The sequence below is a fragment of the Miniopterus natalensis genome, chromosome 5, assembly GCF_054644295.1.
Source record: "Miniopterus natalensis isolate mMinNat1 chromosome 5, mMinNat1.hap1, whole genome shotgun sequence".
Lineage (NCBI taxonomy): Eukaryota > Metazoa > Chordata > Mammalia > Chiroptera > Miniopteridae > Miniopterus > Miniopterus natalensis.
This window is the reverse complement of record NC_142085.1, coordinates 44,466,214-44,486,747: the sequence shown is the minus strand read 5'-3', so window position 1 is coordinate 44,486,747 and position 20,534 is coordinate 44,466,214. Positions and strand designations below refer to the sequence as shown.

Genomic DNA, 20,534 nt, shown 5'->3' with positions numbered 1-20,534 from the left:
CCTCATGACTAGAAGCAGGAATTTAATGTATATCACCTTGTGATATGAAAAAGCGTCATAAAGCAATTTCTAACCAAAAAGAACAATCGAAAGATTTCTAGGGATGGACTGTATAAACTATAAAGCACCAAGAAAGTAAATAACAGTTGTTACTATAACCATATCCTAATTATAAAGGAAGCCTGGTTTGATGACATTGATTGCATTCTGCCAACTAGCAGCACTTTCATTTGGTATAAATGCAGTAATACATGGGAAATATTATTTTCCTGCCATTTGAGAAATTACAGCACCTAAAGATTATTCATCTTCTCTGTCACACTCAAGTCACCTCTATCTAGCCATTAATTCAGAAAGCCATTAAGTATTTTCTGCCCCCGAACCTAATTTTTCATCTGTTTTGTTTAGAAAAACCAAAACTTTTTTCCTACTGACTCTATTATGAAACTTTAAAAAATTGGGCCTGAAGTTTCTGGCTTTCTTTTAATAAAATTAATTTTTGTTTTTATTGTCCTGGTTTGAACTTAAGTGCTGTGGCTATGACATTTCAGAGTTTGCCAAACTTGTGGAAGAGTTCCGAAGCTTTGGGGTGAAGCTTGTGCAGTCATCCAATGGCTGCAGCCATGGCACCTTTGAGTGGGTCGACAGCATGTTGGTTCGGGCCCTGAAGTCTGGAGATTGGCTTTTGATGGATAACGTTAACTTTTGCAAGTAAGGACCTTCTGCCCAATCACGAGTGAACCTGACTGAAGTTTGAGATATGCTTGTCAGAGTAGAAACTCAGGTAGAAGCTTTGGTATTTTTAATCCACTGTTTCTTAAGTAGAAACACATCCTCAACCATGTTCATGTCTCCCTGTGGTGAACAGTGGTAGTTGGTCATTAGACAGCTGCAATATTTTAGTGAACTGAAGTGAAGGCTAACAAAATGATTACATTTCCAGTCATTGAGACCTTTTTATTTAACATCAGAATGACCAGACAGTGGTCATTCTTGAGTGCAGATTTTTTTTTAAAAATATATCTTTATTGATTTCAGAGAGAGGAACGGAGAGGGAGAGAGAAAAACATCAATGATGAGAGAGAGTCATCACTGATCCACTGCCTCCCACACACCCACTGACTGGGGATCGAGCTTGCAACCCAGGCATGTGCCCCGACCAGGAATTGAACTGCGATCTCCTGGATCCTAGGTCGATGCTCAACCGCTGAGCCACGCCCGGCCGGGAATGAGTGCAGATTTTTGAAATGGAAGATCTGACATAGGACTGATGTTTAGTAAATGTGCATCAGTGTATATTATTTGTGATTGTGAAGTAAGGAGAAGGGCAAGGGTAAATCTGTTGTGGTTACACAGCCTGATAGAAGCTACTGCAAGTCATATGATGTGTTTCTCTACCTGGAGCATCTTTCAGAATGTTTCAAATCAAAATTCAATTACCTTTAAATGATAATGTTGGGAAGTAGGGGAGAGGGGAGGGGAAAGAGTTCGGGGAACTTGCTGTCATTTTCCTTAATTTATTTTATTTATTCAGCAACTGTTTTTTCGATTTTACTGGGTAGGATCTCTCTGTGCCTTGGGAGTGAAAAGGGGAATTGATGGGCCAAGAGATCACAGTTCTATATAGGGGAGTGACTTGTGCTGAAAGAAGACATGGGTCAGGAGCAGTGAGAGGCCTGTGTGAGGAAAATAGAGTGAAGGCAGCATGTCAGCCTGTCCCCTACTTGAACTCTCATTGCAGCCCATCAGTACTGGATCGTTTGAATGCTTTGCTTGAACCTGGAGGTGTCCTCACTGTTAGTGAGAGAGGACTGGTAGATGGATCCACTCCCACCATAACACCACATCCCAATTTCAGGTATTTATGCTTCTTAAGTTTCTGCCTAAGAATCTGACACCCTCAATAGCAGAGGCTGGCACTCAGTAGGACCTTCTTAGGTATTATGTTGACACACACAGTCATAACTGTTCACCCATTTCTTGATTCAGTTAGTAAATTATTTATTGACGCTTTGCTGTTTGCCACACTCTGGGGACACAATGGTAAACAAGAGAAGCAAGGTTCCTGCCATGGGTTGGTGGTGAAGGTTAGAAGCAAGGAGCTTGTAACCAGTTACAAGCCTTGTGCAGTAGTTCAGGGAAGACATGACAGCGTATACTAGGGTGGTCAGATAAGTGGGACTTGCCAGTCTACTTGTGGGTTGAGAAAAAGAGGAAGCAAGGATGACACCTAAATTTTTGGTTTGAGTAATGAAGTAAATGGGGGTGCTGTTCACTGAGAAAGGGAAGACTGGCAAAGGAGCAGGTTTGGTGTGGGGAGGGTCAGCAGGGAATCACTGTTTAGTTTTGGAGATGTCAGCTAGATGGAGGTGTTATTGGACATTGAATGTATGAAGCTAATTGTTTAAGGAGAGCATGGTGCTTTCTTTTCTGCTCTCTGTAGGTAAGTTAAAATGATGAATTTTCACTCCTTGATTTGGGGAATATCTGAAAGTTAAGAATCTTAAAGTTCTCAGCTCTAAAAGTGTACTGGACACAGTATTTAGTTTCTAAGGAAAGTAGGTTTAGAGGACTAATATGCTGTATTGATGCATTTTAGAACTAGAAGATAGAATACATATGACAGTAGCAGACTTTCAATTAGTGGTGTCTCCCTTGATAAGCTCCCTGAAGATGAGTCAGTTGTTGCTGAGCTGCACCATTGGTTGCACTGGGACTTAATTTTTTTTCCCTTTGAATTCTGTATTACTAGACTTTTTCTCTCAATGGATCCTGTTCATGGAGAAATATCCCGAGCTATGAGGAATCGTGGACTTGAAATCTACATTTCAGGAGAAGGAGATGGAAGCATCCCAGATGACCTGGACCTGAAAGTTCTGCTGCACAACCTTGGGTTGGTGGGGGACAGTGTGTGTGACACCCTCTTGGCTCTACACAGAGAGACCCAACACGCTATTGTAGGTAAGGTGCTTGACTTCTAGGCCTCTGCAGGATTTTATTCTTGTGGAACTTTGTGTGTTACTCCATTTGATAGCTAATCCAGGAGTTCTCACATTTAGTGTACCTAGAAATAGAAATTACCACAAAAATGTAGATGCTCCAGTACTCTTCTTCCCCTTAACAGCAGCTCTAGGTGAGGCACAGGAATTAGTTTAAGCAGCTTCCTGATCCATGCAGTCAGAGGCCCACACTTTGTTTGAGGAATACTGTCTTAGTCACTGAGATTTATGAAGTTTGTCCTTCATATCTTCAGGATCATCATTTGACTTGTTTAAGAGACAGGTGTTGCCCGGCTGGGTGTGGCTCAGCAGTTGAGCATCGAACCCCTGGAGATCGGGGTTCAATTCCCAGTCAGAGCATATGCCCGGTTTGTGGGCTCCTTGATAACAAGTAGGTGCATGCAGGAGGCAGCTGAGCAATGATTCTCTCTTAGCATTAATGTTTCTCTCTCTCTCCCTCTCCCTCCTTCTCTCTGAAATCAATAAAGATATATTTTAAAAATAAGAAAAATAAAAGAGACAGGTGTTACTTCTTCTAAATGTCCAAATGTACAAGAAAAAGCAGTTAGTAACAGTAGCAATAATAATAATAAATGGAATCCTATTTATTGAATAACTACTATGTGTTAAGTGCAATGTTAGTTGCTTATTTAGCACTCACATTAGTTCTCCAAGGCATATTTTTCCATTTTACAGATAAGCCTAAGAGAAGTTGAGTAACTCATCTAAGCCAAATAATTAATAATGACAGCTGGAATTTGAAAATAGGCCTGTTTGATTTCAAAGCCCGTGGTCCTTTGTGAGGCAATGGTCATTTTGCCCACCTTTGGTGTGTCAGTTTAAGATTAAGGTTATGTATGACTAGCTTTATCACACTTGTAGAATGTTGCCACAAGTCCGTTTAGTCTAGTGAGGCCCTAGATTCCACTTAGAAGGCTTTCTAAAATAAGTATCTGGGTGGATTTGAGTGGAGCGAAGTTTGATGTGAAGGTGGAATTTCTCCATTTTCATTGGAGATTTTGCGGAATCAGTTGGTCATAGATGGCAATGTGTTTTCTTTGTAGGTTCTCCAACATCATCTATTTCAACTCTAATTCAGACAGCCTTACTCATTGTCCAGTACCTGCAGCGAGGGCTGAGTGTAGACAGAGCCTTTTCTGAAGCATGCCGGGAAGCATATGTCCGCTCCCAGCATTCACCAGCAAACCAGAAGGTACTGTGAAGTGTTTCAAATGGCTTTTCTAAGTTATAACACTCTACATTATTTAGTACAAGGAAATTCTTTTTGTTGATAACTTTAATGATCTAAGAGTGGACCACGGCAGTTATTCTCTAATAGAGATCTGCTGTCCAGGTACTTCTGTGGAAAATATGTTAAATGTAGCCCTGGCCAGTGTGACTCAGCGGTTAGAGCTTCAGCCCACGTACCATAGGTTGCGGGTTCAATTCCGAGTCATTGGCACATACCTGGATTGCAGGTTTGATCCCCAGCCCTGGTCGGGGTGTGGGGGAGGCAGACAATCAGTGTGTCTCTTACATCGATGTTTCTCTCTCTCTCTCTCCCCCTCCCGCCCTCTCACTCTCTAAAAATTAATGGAAAAAATATCCTTGGGTGAGGATTAACAAAAAACAAAGATTAAATGTAAATATTACATGCTTGAAATTTATCATCAGAAAAAGTAGAAGTTAGCTTGTAATATACATTTTTGGTAATAGCACATATGTGTTGGTGCCTGTACACCGTGTGTTTTTATCTCCTATCAGGTCGTGCAGGCTGTACTGGAGAAACATATTTCTTCTCTGCGAGCACATGAAACCTGGGGTCACTCCATTCTTGCCATGGGACTGTGGCCAGATTCTCTGCCCTCAGCTCTCTTTGCTACAGAAGATTCTCACCTCTCTATCGTACGAAGTGATGGACAGATCCTAGCATATTGCCTCAACAGGATGAGCCTGAAAACGAGCACCTGGGCAAGGTTAGCAGAGCCGTGAGCCTGTGTGTGTCTTCAGCATCTTCACTGTGTTGTTTGTGTTTTTGTTTTTCAGAGAGAGGAAGGGGGGGGAGAGAGAGAGAGAAACATCAATGATGAGAGAGTCATTGATAGGCTGCCTCCTGCACGCCCCCGACTAGGGATCGAGCCCTCTATGCGGGCATGTGCCCTGACTGGGAATCGAACCTTGATCTCCTAAATCCTAGGTTGATGCTCAGCTGCTGAGCCATGCCCGGCTTGGAATGTTGTTTGTTTTTGATGGTAATGGTTGTCACCCAACATATTAGACCAGAATGTTATGTGCCTATTTATTACCCAGCTGTCGCAGGTTTATTGTGATATTGCTCCCTATTTGTTATTCATTCGGTATATGTTTTAATTGTCTTGGGAGGGGACTCACCTTTTCCCCATTACCTCTTTGATCCATTATTTGTAAAGTTATTGTCCTGGTTCTTCGAAATGTAAAATGAAAATTCATTCTAGTACTAACTTTGCCTATTCTAATGAATTTCAGAATTCAGCCTCTTACCTTGCCAGACTTAGAGAAGATTATGCAGTCTTCCAACCCTGAGAGTTTGAAATTCAGTTCAGTCGAAGTGGATACTTTTTGGATTGATGAACCAGATATTCTGGCCATGGCTGTTAAATTGCTCATAGAAAGAGCAACCAATCAAGATTGGATGCTCAGAGTTAAGTGGCTTTATCATTTAGCCAAGAATATACCACAGGGGCTTGGTGAGTAGAAAAGCTTAATTTGTATAATGAGTTAATTTATGTATATTTCTCCTGTTGTAGTACCTCAGCAGCTGTGTTATTCTGACTACACTGCTACTATCAAATATGGGAGATCTCATAGCAAGAAATTTGTGACCTAGCATTACTGTTTGTGTAGGTATTAAAAAATTAAGGAACACATCTGCCCTTAGATACGTCCCAAGAAAAACTTTTTTCCCATGTAATGCTTAGCATTTCAGGTCTATCAAATCCAAAAGGAAATGCACCGTATTACGTATTTTTATTTTTTTTAACATCCTGCTTTTTGTGCTACTGCTGCGCAACCCTTCTATCTGGGAAAGGTGTTGCTTTTGGTAAATTCATTTCCCTTAAAAGTGCCTAAGAGATTTACTAATTCCAGGTGCTCTAAGTTGTCATGCTTAATTTCTTTGTACTTTTTTCATTCTAAAAGAAGAAAAAGCGACGGTAACAACATCGCATGAAAACTACAGGACATGGACTTTGTTGGTAGAATTTGTTGCTTAAAGTAATTGAGTTTACATGAGCCTTTCTGCTCCACGAGGACTTGTAGATAAGCCAATGAATGTGTATATTGTTGTGGTACATGTGATCTGTCTAAAAATGTGTAGAGAGAATTTGTGTTAATTATTATTACCTGTATTGTTCTATATGATAGCTACTAGCCACAGGTCACTATGAAAGGTAACTGTGAACTAATTAAATGAAATAAAATCTAAATTCCAGTCCCTTAGTTGTATTTGCCAAATTTCAAGTGCTAACAGGTGACTAGTGACTGCTCTGACAGCACAGCTATTGAACATTTTCATCGTTACGGAAAGTTCCATTGGACAACCTGCTTTAGATACTAATGTCTGCTTCTCCTTCCTCCACAGAGTCAGTACAGATTTATTTGGAAGCCAATGCTGCATCTCTTAGGAAATTTTACTCAAATTCTCTCTCAGCTGGGATCAGTAATGTCATCAAAATATTACAACCAAATATAACAGGTATTGTACCTGATTTGATTTCTAGTGCTCAACACCATTTAGGGAAGTTGTCTATTGAGTTCATGGGGAAAAGACCTGTCAGCTACCACTGCAACATGGTGTTTTTCAGAAGACTCAGAGCATCCAGATGCAAATTCCACTCCTTTGAAACTATCCATTTATCCTTCAGTTTCTGAAAAAGGATTATACACAATGAAGTGGGAAGAACATGGGAGTTGGAAGACTGGACTTTGGTTCCAACTAGGCTCAAACTGGCTTTTTTGACTTGGGGCCCATCATTCATACTCACTACCTGTGTTTGAAAATATGGAAATTAAATTCATTTATATGGGCCCCTTTACATTCAGTTATTTATTAGTACTGTTAACAGAAAGGGTTTTAAACTGAAGCTATTTGACTTGAAGGGGAAACAGTAAGGATCAGTTGCTTTAGGAAATATAAACCCTTGATGAAAGTTATAAAGCCTTAAATGAAAAGTTATAAAACCATAGTGATGAAAGAAATAGCCATCCAAGGTATCAAATCAAATGAAATACTCAAAAACAATTTTTTTTATGTCTCTGTTGATTTTAGAGAGGGGAAGGGAGAGGGAGAGAGAAAAACGTCAGTGATGAGGGAGTCATTGATTGGCTGCCTCCTGCACATCCCCCACTGGAGATTGAGCCCGAAACCTGGGCATGTGCCCTGATCAGGAATCAAACCACCATCTCCTGGATCATAGGTCAATGCTCAACCGCTGAGGCATGCCAACTGGGCTCAAAATTTCTTTTTAATTAAGGAGTGAGATAGCAGAGTTGTTTACTGGAACAGAATAATATAAAGTTGATTGAACATAAGTATTAACAAGGAAAATAGGGCCATTTTTCATAGAAACAGGTTTTTAATTTCCCTCCCCCATTTTCATTTGATGTTGATCAGAATATATACCATTAGCCATTTGCTTTAGAAAAAAGTAGTATGATGCTTTTGTGCTAAGCCAGTTACTTTACACTAAAGGTAATGAAGTGAATGGGAAGAAATCAAACAGAGAAAACCACTGAATAGTCAGGTTGTGGCTGAACTAAATTGTGGCTTTCTGATTATGGAAGAATTTTGGTCTTTGAGAATACAGTTCTAGAGTAGAGTAGTGGGTTCTGTTTTTAGCAGACACCACTTGCCCACTGTTGGAACATAGTAAGTCTGCCTTCACCTTTCTTTTCAGCTGTATAGCTCTGGATTGGGTAGTCTTACTGGATTTTGGACTATGGGTTTCCACCTTGATGCACCTTACTGTTCACAGTAGGCATTTGTTAGTCTCCTATATGGTGGATGTCTTTAAAATTTGAAGTGCTCCATTGACCCATCTTACCCAGCCACCTTCAAGTTAATGTTACCATTGTTTTGTTTTACCACCCTCCCTCTGGTTCTCACAACCTCTGAGAAGATTAGATGCTGATCACTGTTGCTTTACAGAAGTTCCAAGTTTGAGCCAGAGGAGCTCAGTGAGGTGTCAGCAGCAATAAGAAATGGCTTTTAAGTGAAATAATCTTGTTTTTTTATTGAAAACAAATTATAAAATGTACTCACTTATTTTCTGCCATGTAAGTTAGTTTTCTTGTGGTTAATGACAAAAGACTGGGTAGTTAAGCCCATTGATTTTTTTCCTGACCAATAGTGGGATCTGAGCAAGTGAATGCATTGGTTGAAATGTTTGTTTCAGTAACGATTACCTTTATATCCTACAGTGGAATGAATTTGCAGGACTGGTAGAAATTTTGCATTTAGAAAGGAAATAGCCATAAAAGCTGTTGAACTCTACTTTCCTAGTATCATGGGCTGAAACCAGCGTTTCTCTGATTAAAATAATGAACATCCTCAACTGAAATTTGGCAGGCAAGGAGTTTAACTCCAAAATTCTTTTTTGTTTGTTTGTTTTGTTAACCAGATGAATTTGTGATCCCTTTGGACCCTCGCTGGAATATGCAGGCTTTGGACATCATTAGAAGTTCGATGGACTTTGACCCACAGACAGACCAGTCTGAGCAGCTCTTTGCCCTTTTAGAATCTATTGCAAACAAGTAGGTGAAGCCTGCTGTTCTGGGCATTGTTTGCCTCACTCTCCACTCTGGCTTCACAGATTATACCTTTCCTCAGTCTGTCAAATACCGCTTATGTTTGTTTAATCTTCTGAACCTAAGAAGCGCTGGGGTGGTAGAAGACATGATTGCCTCTATTACCACTTCTTTGTGCTCTGTGCTCAGAGAAGTAATTCTGACTGTGAAGTCAAAATTCCTATAATTTTTGTAGGTTCTTAATAATTGAATAGGGTGCTTTAAGAGATACACTAGCTTAGCATTAACGGTGGAATTTATTTCATGGTTAATTCTTTATCAGCGGATAGTTGTGTTTCTACTGTTTTCTGGTTGTGATTCCCTACAGCTCCTCCCATTTTCACCTACCCGTTCTCTCACATATCTTTTCCTCAGCCATCTGGCTGTTACATCATTTCACATCCTCAAATGCTAGAGACATAGATAGTACCTGCATGCTTACATTCATACTCACACAAAATTTACCTAATTGGTATATAAGCTGGTCTTTCCTCACTTTTTAATGTAATGACCACCAGTTTTTTGTTTGTTTTTTTTAAAATATATATATTTTTTATTGATTTTAGAGAGGGGAAGGAGAGGAAGAGAGAGATAGAAACAGTGATAAGAGAGTAATCAGTCGGCTGCCTCCTGTGCACGCCCCCTACTGGGGATCGACCCCCCCTCCCCCCCAGCCCAGGCATGTGTTTCCTTGACCTGGTTCATGGGTTGATAGCCACTGAGCCACACTGGCTGGGCCCACCAGTTTTTTTTTATTGGCCATCAGTGTAATAAGTTCTTTAAAACAATTTTGTAATTGAGATGTAATGCACATTACAGAAAAGTGCACTTAATGAGTATATGTTGTTTTGATGAGTTTTCCCAAAGTGAACTCATGCATGTGATACATACTAGCAAGGGGATGATATGTACCCCCTTGTTTCCTCTTCCAATAACCCCCTCAACCTCCCTAGGTGACTTTTAACACCACAGATTAACTTTGTGATGCCTAATTTTAAGGTTTCCCAGTGCAGTGGTTTGGATCCTAGCAGAGCAGCAGAATGAGGCCTGGCCATCTACCTAGACACAGCTTTTCCCAGCCATCTGTCCTCTTCCCTTCAACCAAGTTGTCTGACTCTCACCTCTATCTCTAGTCCAGAATTTGTAGAGTTGGGAAAGGAATGTCAGGTTGAAGGACATGGATGCTTCAAGGATTCTCAGGACTCAGTAGATAGAGGATGTGATTGAAAAGTATTATTCACCAATAATGGTTCATTATGTTATTGAATCCCATTTCAGGACAATCATATATCTTGACCGGGAAAAACGGATTTTTACTGAAGCAAATTTGGTTTCTGTTGGTGGCAAAAAGTTAAGAAATAGTGTCTTGAGAATGTCCTTTGAATTCCATAAAGGTAAGAGCACTGCCTTTCATGTTCTTCAGTTATACATCTGATTGCAAAATGTTGCTGAAGTTAAGAGGCATATTTTCAGTAGCTGCTGCCATTTTATTGATTCATTTTGATTTGCTGGCCTGATTTTAAACACATTCCCTTATTCAGTGCTAATGATGAACTGTTTTAACCATTCCCTTGGTTTTCTGTACTTTTTATAACAGTGGTATGCCTAGTAGATCCCATGTTATGAGAGAGGAAAGGGAAGCACAGAGATGCTCAAGGTCACATCTCTAACTTGAAAGCTAGGTCTGTTGGCTCAAAAAGTACTCATAAATATTTGGTTTTAGGTTCTTTCTTCCTCCCTACTTTATTATTATTTTTAATTGAAAAGATATCTGTGCTTGTTGGAAAAAATTCAGACTAGAGAAACAAAAATTACAGAAGTCAGCTTTTAAAGCTGCCACTGTTAATAGTACATTCATTTGTATCTTCTCATAACTGTCTGTGCTCTATCCTTTCAAATATATATACACTTTCTGTATTTAAACAAATACTTGTTTAAAATATGCACTCTCTATAATTTTCTTTTTTCATTAAGACAGTATAAACATCTATACATATACGTGCCTAATCTGCAGAGTTTAATAATAGTAGGCAAAGAATCTACTTTCAATTTGACCTTTCAAAATTGACCTTTGTACTAGGGATAATATTAAGTTTCATATTACAGTTGATTTTGAAAATGTCCAGAGATTAACTTAAATCTGATGGGTTGTTATTTTATTTATGTCAACTCTAAGATCCAGAGAGCTATCAGAGCCTGCCCCATGAAATTGTGGTCAATCTTGCTGCTTTTTTTGAACTTTGTGATGCACTAATCCTGCTCTGGGTACAGTCCTCCCAGGGAATGGTGTCTGATGCCAGTGTCAATGAGGTAAGGAAAAATGTACCTATTTTTATTTTAAACAGCAGCATTTGTTGTGACACAAAGATCTTGAGGGACAAGACTAACTTCAGTGTTATTGCATGTCAAATATTATTTGAGAAATTGAATTGTTCTTAACAGTTTAAAATGTATACACATTTTAAAGCTTTATGGGGGTATAACTGACATATAACGAATGACATGTATTTTAAAGTGTTTAATTTTGTATGTATATACTTGTCACAATCAACATAGTGAACATACATCTTTTACCCTCAAAACTTTCCTCATGTTCTTTTGTATTCCCTTCCTCTCCCCTGCCCCCACTCCCAACCAGGTATCTATTGATCTGCTTTCTGTTACTGTAACATTAGGAAATGTTATAAATGAAATGATGCAATATATATTCTTTTTGATCTGGCTGCTTTCACTGAAAATAGTCATTTTGAGATGCATTCGTATTGTTTCATGTATCAAAAGTTCATTAGGATTACTGAGTAATGTTCCATTAAATGTATGTACTACAACTTATCTATGGATGTGTTGCTGGATTTGGGGATATTAACAGTTTCATTTTAATTTACTTAAGCCTTCTTAGACATCACTGTCACATGCGGATTTAATTGATTTTGAATCTGGATTATTCTAGTAATTCTAGTAAACTAGAGTAGCAGGTCTTAAGCTCCTTGGTCTCAAGATCCCTATGGTCTTAAAAACTACTTAAGACCCCAAAGAACTTTGTTTATGTGGTTATATCTATCAATATTTATTAAGATAAAAATCTGAGAAGTTATAAAAAACAGTTGTTAATCTGTTTAATAACACAGTAACAAATCTACTTCATGTCGATATGAATAACATTTTTAATGAAAAATCAGCTCTTATCCAAAACAAAAATTGATAAGAAGAGTGGTACCCGTTTTATATTTCTGTAAGTCTTTTAAATTTCTGACATTACTGAAGAAAGCTATAGTCTAACATCTGCTTCTGCATTCAGTCTCTTATAGTATAGTTTTTGGGTTGAAGTTTGTGAAGAAAAACTGGCCTCTATTCATAGTTATGAGGTTGGAAAAGGGAGGAGTATCTTAATAGCCATTTCATATAATTGTGAATATTTTTCTTCGGTACTGTACCACAACTTGACAAGTGGTGGTTTTATAAAGGTTCCTTGTAATGTAGAATCTAAAAAAATGTCACTGAACCTGTCAGTCATTAAAATTCATTGGCCTAGCTTGCACTTTGGATGGACTTTTACCCTTGGGTGCATTTATAGCTGATGCATTGGTAATTTGGAAAATATTGTTCACTGAGTTATCAGATCTTCCAAATGCTGACTTATTTCATTCATCAATATAAATAAAGTCACAGTCATAAAAAAAATTACCACAAATCTCATCAGAAAAATCTTTCATTATTAGGAAGTTGTCAAGGTCTTAGTTTTTCAAAGTCCTAGGTTTTGCTTAAAAGCTTGAATTTTAATACTGGCAGCAAATACTCTGAATTGTTTTTAATGACCTGACAGATTCACTTTATACATTTTCAATACAGTGTTTGCCAGATATCCAGTTACAGTTTGTCTGTCTTTTGTTTTTTGGTACCACAAATGTCAATGTAGGAAAAAGGCAAATAATGTGATATTATTGTGAAAATAGCTTTTAATTCATGGAAACTCTGAAAGGAATCATTAATCTTGAGACTGTTTTTCTGTAAAAATACATTTTTACAAGAGCAATGTTGGGGGCTCACATTTACCTAATTTGCATTCAAAGCTACATAAATGAAAACAGTAGGTATTGTCATAAGGATAGACACGTAGTCCAGTGAAACATAAAAGAGAATTCAGAAATGGACCCTCACATACATGGTCAATTGATTTTATTGTTAATGTTTTTGTCAGATGTACAAAGGTTGTTCCCTGGGGAAAAAGAGTGTTCAACAAATGGACCAAATAGATGCTTATACAATAAAGTTAAAATGAGCATTTATCCCTACCATACATTATATAGAAAAGTTACCTCGCCCGGCCGGGCGTGGCTCAGCGGTGAGCGTCGACCTAGGATCCAGATGATCAGGTTTCGATGCCCTGTCAGGGCACATGCCCAGGTTTTGGGCTCGATCAATGACTCTCTCATCATTGATGTTTCTGTCTCTCTCCCTCTCCTTTCCTCTCTCTGAAATCAATAAAGATATATTTTTAAAAAAAAAGTTACCTCAAAATGGATCATAGCCTAATGTAAAAGCTGAAACTATGAACTGTGTAAAAAAAGACATAGGAGGAAATCTTCATAACCTGAATATAGGAAAAGATTCTGGAGGATCGTATATAAAAATTTCATCAAAATCAAACACTTTTGTTCTTAATAGACAGCTTTAAGAAAATGAAAACACTAGGAGCAACTGTTTACAAGTCATATATAAATTATATAAACAAACTAATAACACAGCCCAGTTTATAAAATGAACAAGATTTTTTGAATAGATGCTTCTCAGAAGATATATGAATGCCCAGTAACAGTTGAAAAATTGCAAGGTCATTAGTTATCAAGGAAATGGAAATTGAAACTATATTGAGTTATCACCCACCAAAATGGCTAAAATTAAAATCACTAACAGTAGCAAGTATTAGCAAGGAAATGGAACAACTCGAACTTGCCTACACTGCTTGTTGGAAGACAAAATTAGTGCAGCGGCTTTTTAAGACAAGTTGGTGGTTTCTTATAAAATTACCTATACAGCTCTGCTGGCATGGCTCAGGGGTTGAGCGTTGACCCATGAACCAGGAGGTCACAGTTCGATTCCTAGTCAGGGCACATGCTCGGGTTCCAGGCTCAATCCCCAGTAGGTTGTGCAGGAGGCAGCCAATCAATGACTCATCATTGATGTTTCTATCCCTCCCTCTCCCTCTCCCTTCCTCTTTCTGAAATAAATTTAAAAAATTAAATAAATAAAAAATTACCTGTACAAACCCTGGCTGGTGTTGCTCAGTAGTTAGCATGTCGATCTGTGCACCAGGTCGTGGGTTCGATCCCCAGCTCAGTCTGGACGCATGCAGGAGGCAACCAGCTGATGTGTCTCTCACATCAGTGTTTCTCTTGCTCATTCGCTCTGTCTCCCGCCTCCCTTCCACTCTCTCTAAAAATCAATGGAAAAAATATCCTTGGGTAAGAATTAACAATAAAAAATTAGCTATATACTTAACCATAGGACCCAATAATACCATTTTCTTTAATGTAATAGCTCTGAACTTCCAAGTACTAGGAGGAAAGATCTTTGCCTTCTCTGACTGCTATAATGTCCCTAATAATATTCGGGTGGAATGCTAGACCTTTCATGTGTGTATGTTGAGTATTGATTAATAATTGAAGTCTGTGCCCTTTCTGGGAGATGTTTGTGAGCAGTTTTGGTTTCCTTTGTTTTTAGATCTTGGATTCTCTGCGGTGGCGTGACCGGTTTTGGACTGTGGCTGACACAGTAAAAGTGGATGCTCCAGGCCTGGCCCTGCTTGCCCTTCACTGGCACTGGGTTTTAAAACATTTGGTTCATCAGATTCCCCAACTCCTGATGAACCATGAAGACAAGTAAGACTCATATTTAGAGTAATAATGTCAGTATCTGTAGTATTGATGATTAAGACAGTCTGGAATTGAAACTTTTTTCTTCCTTTACTTTGGTTTATTCCCTTGACCTACTAGTGAATATAAATCAGATATAAAATGTAAATGATGTCTCTTACTCTCCAGCATTCTGCCCCTTCCTTACTTCCCCCTCTGCCCTTTTTCTCCTTCTCTAAAGATATTACAAAGAGGTTCAGACCGTCTCAGAACATATTCAGAATTGCTTGGGGAGCCCAACTGGTGGCTTCACTGGTATAAAGAAGTTGCAGAAGTTCCTGGGACGACCATTTCCTTTTAAGGTACACCTTGGAATCGTAGTAAACAAAGATTTGACCTCTTCTGAAGTTCTTCTGGGACGTGGGACTGTCATTCAATTGTACTTATCCTTGCCTGCAAAGCTTACCTTTTAAATGGTCAATGAATACTGTTAACTGATTTGTTAAATGTTATCATTTTACTTATTCTTGAGACTATTAAGGCTAGGTAGCGTTTGAACTTAATTACCGTAAAATCTTCTGAGAGCAACAGGAATGAACAAACCCTATGTTTTCTAGAAGCATTGTAGAAATAGTTTGAATTTTTTCTCAAACATGAACAGGTTGCTGAAAAGGACCATGTTTCTTCTCTATAGTAGACTCCCCTGGGTTTTATTGTTTCAGGACAAGCTGGTGGTGGAGTGTTTTTCACAACTGAAAATTCTTAACAAAGCCCTTGCCATCCGGGAGCGGATGGCTGCCGTTGGGGAGAGTGGATGGCTGGAAGACATTAGTCGGCTTCACGTGGTTGCTTCTGAATGGACATTAAAGAAAAGTCTCCTACAGGCTTGGGGATTGGTCCTCAGAGCTAATATTCTGGAAGACGTCAACCCAGGTAACATACTCTGTAGTCTGGCATGCTGACAGATACTCTTAAGATTGTGTCCGCTGCCCTGCAGCCAGTAAGTTTTAAGTTTTTCCCTTAGGTTTTTTTGGTATACTGTAACCACCTGACACTGTAAATAAGTGTCAGGCATAGAGCTAAACTTCATATATATTGTTTAATTTTGTCATTAGACTTGTGCAGGTATTAATAACACCATTTCACAGGTACAGATTAAGCTGCACTTTGGTTAAAGCTCACAGTCACATTACTGGCTGATAGGAACCTGAGCCTATACTGTTGACTACTGTGCAATAATATCACACTTGTCTTATTGTCCAGATGAATTGAAGAATCTTGTGAATGCTCAGTGTTTAGAAGTAAAAGCCAAAGGAATTTCACTTGGTTTTCGGGAGCAAAAGCCCAATGAAGCTTCTACCCCGTCCCAGCCAGACTTTACCTCCTTAGTCCAACTCACCAGGAGTGTTCAGTTATGGCCTGCTATGGAGTACCTGGCTGTGCTTTGGCAGTACAAACTGACAGCTGATTTTATGACACAGGCTTGTCTGAGAAGGTAAGCTGTTTTCCTCCGGGGAACATATTTTCTTGTTAGATTATTCTGTGCATCCTACATGTGAGACAAAGCACAGACTTGTCTTGGGGGGAATAGTTGAAAAGTATTCTAAGTTCAGTGTGTTTCATATTTCTGTACATAGTAGTTTTCTTCTAGCCATTCATTGATAGTCCACGGCCCACCCTCTCCTGCTTTATTTTTGGAACAGGTCCAGTAAAAATCAGCAACTCCAGATAGATGAGGAAATAAGTCATCACATCATATTTTGTCTTAAGCACACACCAATTGCTCCTCAAGAGCTTCGAGACCTTTGGTCCTTACTGCACCATCAGAAGGTAAAAACCAAAATTAAAAGGAAATAAACCTTGACACGATAAGCTGATTAGATTTCCTTTGGCAGACTAGTTGCAGAACATTTTATCTATTCAGTCTCAAAATTACATGTTGCAAACTCCATTCTTACCTGAACTAATTTCAAAAGGGAGAATTTTAACTCTTCTTTTGCAGTAATTACCTGGGTATTTCTCAGCTTTTATCACAGAATCATCCTGTTCATTTTCCAGTTAAGAGAGGACAATAACATTTGCCTGTTTTGTTTTGTTTCCTCAAAAATACGGTGCGAGTAGTTTTTACTCTTCCCCCAGAATAACTATTGAATGTGAATACTGATAAACAGTAGTTGATACAACTTCATTAGTACAATCTTCATTTTTTTTAAATGTTCTATTTATTTATTTTGCTGACATTATAATATGGTTTATTTCACTTATATGTTCTCACGCAACCTTATAAAAGCAGATCTCTTCTTTGTTTTGTTTTTTGGGGGGGGTTGGTTGGTTGTTTTTAATACTCACCCAAGGATATGTTTTTTCATTGATTCTAGAGGGGCGCGGGGGGCAAGAGAAACATCAGTGTGAGGGAGAAACATCAATCAGTTGTCCCCCCCACCACACACACACCCCAGGGGTTAAACCCGCAACCTGGGTATGTGCCCTGATGACCAGCAGTTAAACCCGTGACCCTTTGGCTCATGGGACAGCGTTCTAACCACTAAGCTGCACTGGCCAGGGCTCTTCTTAGTTTAATGAAATTATAATCAGGATAAGTGACTTCACCAGGATGGCAGAAAATTAGGAGCATTATTATCTTTTAATATCTTTAAACCCATATTAATTTTAGATGGGTCTTACAAGATAGAGGCCATATAACTTGATTTATGAAATCTTTGTCAGATATTCTCTTATCTAATTATTTCTTTCTCTCTAGGTATCTACAGAAGAAATTATCTCTTTGTGGTCCTACTTATTTAATTCCACATTTATGTCTTTCTGGAGCAGTACTGTGACCACAAATCCAGAGTACTGGCTCATGTGGAGCCCTCTGTCTGTTGTGCAGCAGGAGAAGCCCAAGTCCCTTTTGGACTCCACACTGAAGGTTTGTGGGCATAAAATCATAAAAATGTTTGATGATAGTAAAGAACATTTTACAATAACTCTAGCAATAAACAGTTATTCCTAGTGTAAAGCAGTGACTAAGTAATTTTAATACTTTATTTTCTGCAGGATATTAATAAGTGTACCTTCAAAGAAAATATTCTGTTTTAAATGATTTGGGAAATTCTGAATTAAAGTAAAAACAGGTTCCTTAAAAAGTATTTTATCTTTTTTCTAATTAAAATACTCTTTTCACTAATTACAAAACATTTAAAATAGTACATACGTGTGTTCATATAGTAGAACGTAATAGAAATAATCACTCTTTGCTCTGTATCTTGCTTACATATATTTTATATTAATATATAAGTAAACAAAAATAAGGTCATGTTTTTGTCCACATAATACATTATGAAAACCTGTACCTGTCATTCCAGCTTATTCTTTTTAAGGCATTCCATTCTTCAGATGTGCTGGAATTTATTTAATCACTTTTTTATTCACAAGTTTTGAAGTTTCTTGCCTTTATTTCCTCCCTTTCCTATAATAAGCATACCTGTATCAACTATCCTTGTTTAAGTCTTTGTCCATTTGAGTATTTCTGTGGATATGTTACCAGAACTGAAATTTGACCCTTGATCAAAGTATGCACAGTTAAAGAAATTTATAGATATTATCAGAATGTCAGGCAGGTGGCTTTTCTTTTTTAAATATGCTAGGTCACAAAAGTCTGGACGACCACAGGAAGACTTGGGACTAGAGCACAGTTTTCTTTATTATTTATATGAGGACCTGTTTCTCCCTAGCATTGTCACACTGGTGGTGTCAACATTTAAATTATACAGTTTTTTTAAAATCGTATTTTAACCCATGCTCCTTTGATTGTTTTTCAATTCGAATATGATTACATATGTATATTGATCAGTTTTATTTCTTCTCTGAATTTTTCAGTCTTGTTCATTTGTTCATTTTGTTTAAAAAATTGGGTTGTTCGTCATTTTATTACTGGATATCTCTTTACATATTATGGTTATTAAACTTTTACCCAACATATGGTTGGAAATACATTTCTAGTGTTTTGTTGTCTCTCAGGTTTTTTAATGTTCTCTTTTTAAATATACTCATCCCTTTCTACTTTCTAGCTTTGGTGTCATGTTTTTTATTTATTTATTTTACTATATCGTTATTTTTAAATGAAACTTATTGGGGTGACATTGCTTAATAAAATTGTATAGATTTCAAGTGTACAATTCTGTGATACATCTGTATATTGCAGGTGTCATGCTTTTTAAAAAAGCTTTTCCACTATACCTAGAATTACGAACTATTTGCCCATGTATTCTGTATTTTTTTTGTTTTGTATTTAAATCAAGTTTATTTGGATATCTTGTTCTGTGAGGTAGACTTACAGATTTTTTTATTTTATGCAAACAGTGTATCTGAAAGCAGTATAACAGCACCATTTTTTACTAAGTCATCCTTTTCACTCATTTGAAATGCCACCTCAGTTATATATTTTATTTTCTCATAAATGTTCATGAATTTATATTTGGAGTCTTTTATGTTTTGTTGCTATCAAAACTGATTTTTTAATTAAAAAATATCTCTCAAAGCTCTTGGTGATAAACATTATGGATTCCCAAGAGTTGCATAGAGTGCCTAGTGTTTCATGCGTATTTGACCCCTTAACCCTTTGCTGTGGACAGCGATTACTGTATCCCAGATGAACAGTCCAAGGAGCACAGGCTTGGTAAACTTTGTCCTTGGCTCTTACACTTGTCTTCTATTTTTTTTCCCCCGACTCTGAATCTCACCTTCCTGCAGTGTGTTCCTAGCTCTGCTGCAAAAATGGTCTTCCTAATGTCCGGGTTTGAGGGGTTTTCTGCATTACTGAAGCACCCATTGCTCCTCATTCTTGGAGAATAGAGTCTGCATTCTGGAAAGGCCTGCTAATACCTGACCCCCTTCAGCCCTCCTGGTCCTGTCTCTAGTTGTTTACCTGGTCCTAGAAACCTGAACCTCTTTTTCTTCTTTTTTTTAATCCTTACTCTAGGGTATTTTTTCCATTGCTTTCAGAGAGGTGGGAGGGAAAGAGAGAGAACCATCGATGTGAGAGAGACACATCGATTGGTTGCCTCCCACATGCACCCCAGCCAGGGCTAGGGATCAAGGCTGCAACCCAAGGTACGTGCCCTTGGCCTGAATTGAACCCAGGACCCTTCAGTCTGAGGGCCAATACTCTAACCATTGAGCCAAGCCAACTAGGGCTAAACTTCTTTTTCTTACTCTCTTTCTTCCCCCTAAAGTGCCAGTGCTGCTTGTTGAAATCCTTTTAATTAATTTCTAAAGTTACTTGACTCTTCATCCATCAGGGCCCCGGCAGTCTCAGTAGAGCCATGTTCTCCAAATGCTGCTTTGAAGTCTTGACCAGCAGCTGCAGAGCAAGTTCCTGGGATGTGAGCGGCCTCCCCATCCTATCCTCCTCGCATGTCACCCTGGGAGAGTGGGTTGAAAGAGCCCAGCAGCTCCGGGATATCAGCTCAGTGCTTTGGACCAACATGGCTGTCCCTTCAGTAACAGAGTTCAGGTATTCCTTCCCCCTGGGCAGACTGTAAATTTTCTTTTGTTTCTCTAGAGTGTGCAGCAGGAACATTAGTCAGAACTTGCTTCTGTAGTGGCCAGTTCTGGTAGGTGAAGGCAAGGATGTTTCCTGGCTGGACCAACAGGTTTTCAACCCATGACAGAGGCTGCCATGAGCTGGCCAGCTCCTCTTTTAACTTCAAGCATGTCATGATCAAGAGAGTGATGCTTAGAAAACCATGTAAGATTACGTGAGAATAGAAATTCACATACTATTAGTGCAGTCTGCCATGTCATAGTGTGAGAAAGGAATGCCGTTTGATGCAAGCCCTAAAGTGCTTCCATGTCCCTT

At 38.5% G+C, this 20,534-nt stretch overlaps 1 protein-coding gene across 1 annotated transcript in view; it reads left to right on the top strand.

Annotated features, from left to right (window-relative positions):
• Positions 1-20,534, top strand: part of MDN1 (midasin AAA ATPase 1) — a 131,584-nt gene that overhangs the window by 67,377 nt on the left and 43,673 nt on the right. Inside the window, exons 44-60 of the mRNA XM_016208126.2 lie at positions 552-711; positions 1,742-1,858; positions 2,753-2,961; positions 4,064-4,212; positions 4,764-4,975; positions 5,505-5,725; positions 6,619-6,732; positions 8,657-8,789; positions 10,101-10,216; positions 10,999-11,132; positions 14,544-14,701; positions 14,916-15,036; positions 15,397-15,607; positions 15,938-16,169; positions 16,378-16,504; positions 17,436-17,603; positions 19,975-20,189. Of these exons, the coding sequence (XP_016063612.2) occupies positions 552-711; positions 1,742-1,858; positions 2,753-2,961; positions 4,064-4,212; positions 4,764-4,975; positions 5,505-5,725; positions 6,619-6,732; positions 8,657-8,789; positions 10,101-10,216; positions 10,999-11,132; positions 14,544-14,701; positions 14,916-15,036; positions 15,397-15,607; positions 15,938-16,169; positions 16,378-16,504; positions 17,436-17,603; positions 19,975-20,189 (2,797 nt within the window). The remainder of the gene's footprint in view (positions 1-551; positions 712-1,741; positions 1,859-2,752; positions 2,962-4,063; positions 4,213-4,763; positions 4,976-5,504; positions 5,726-6,618; positions 6,733-8,656; positions 8,790-10,100; positions 10,217-10,998; positions 11,133-14,543; positions 14,702-14,915; positions 15,037-15,396; positions 15,608-15,937; positions 16,170-16,377; positions 16,505-17,435; positions 17,604-19,974; positions 20,190-20,534) is intronic.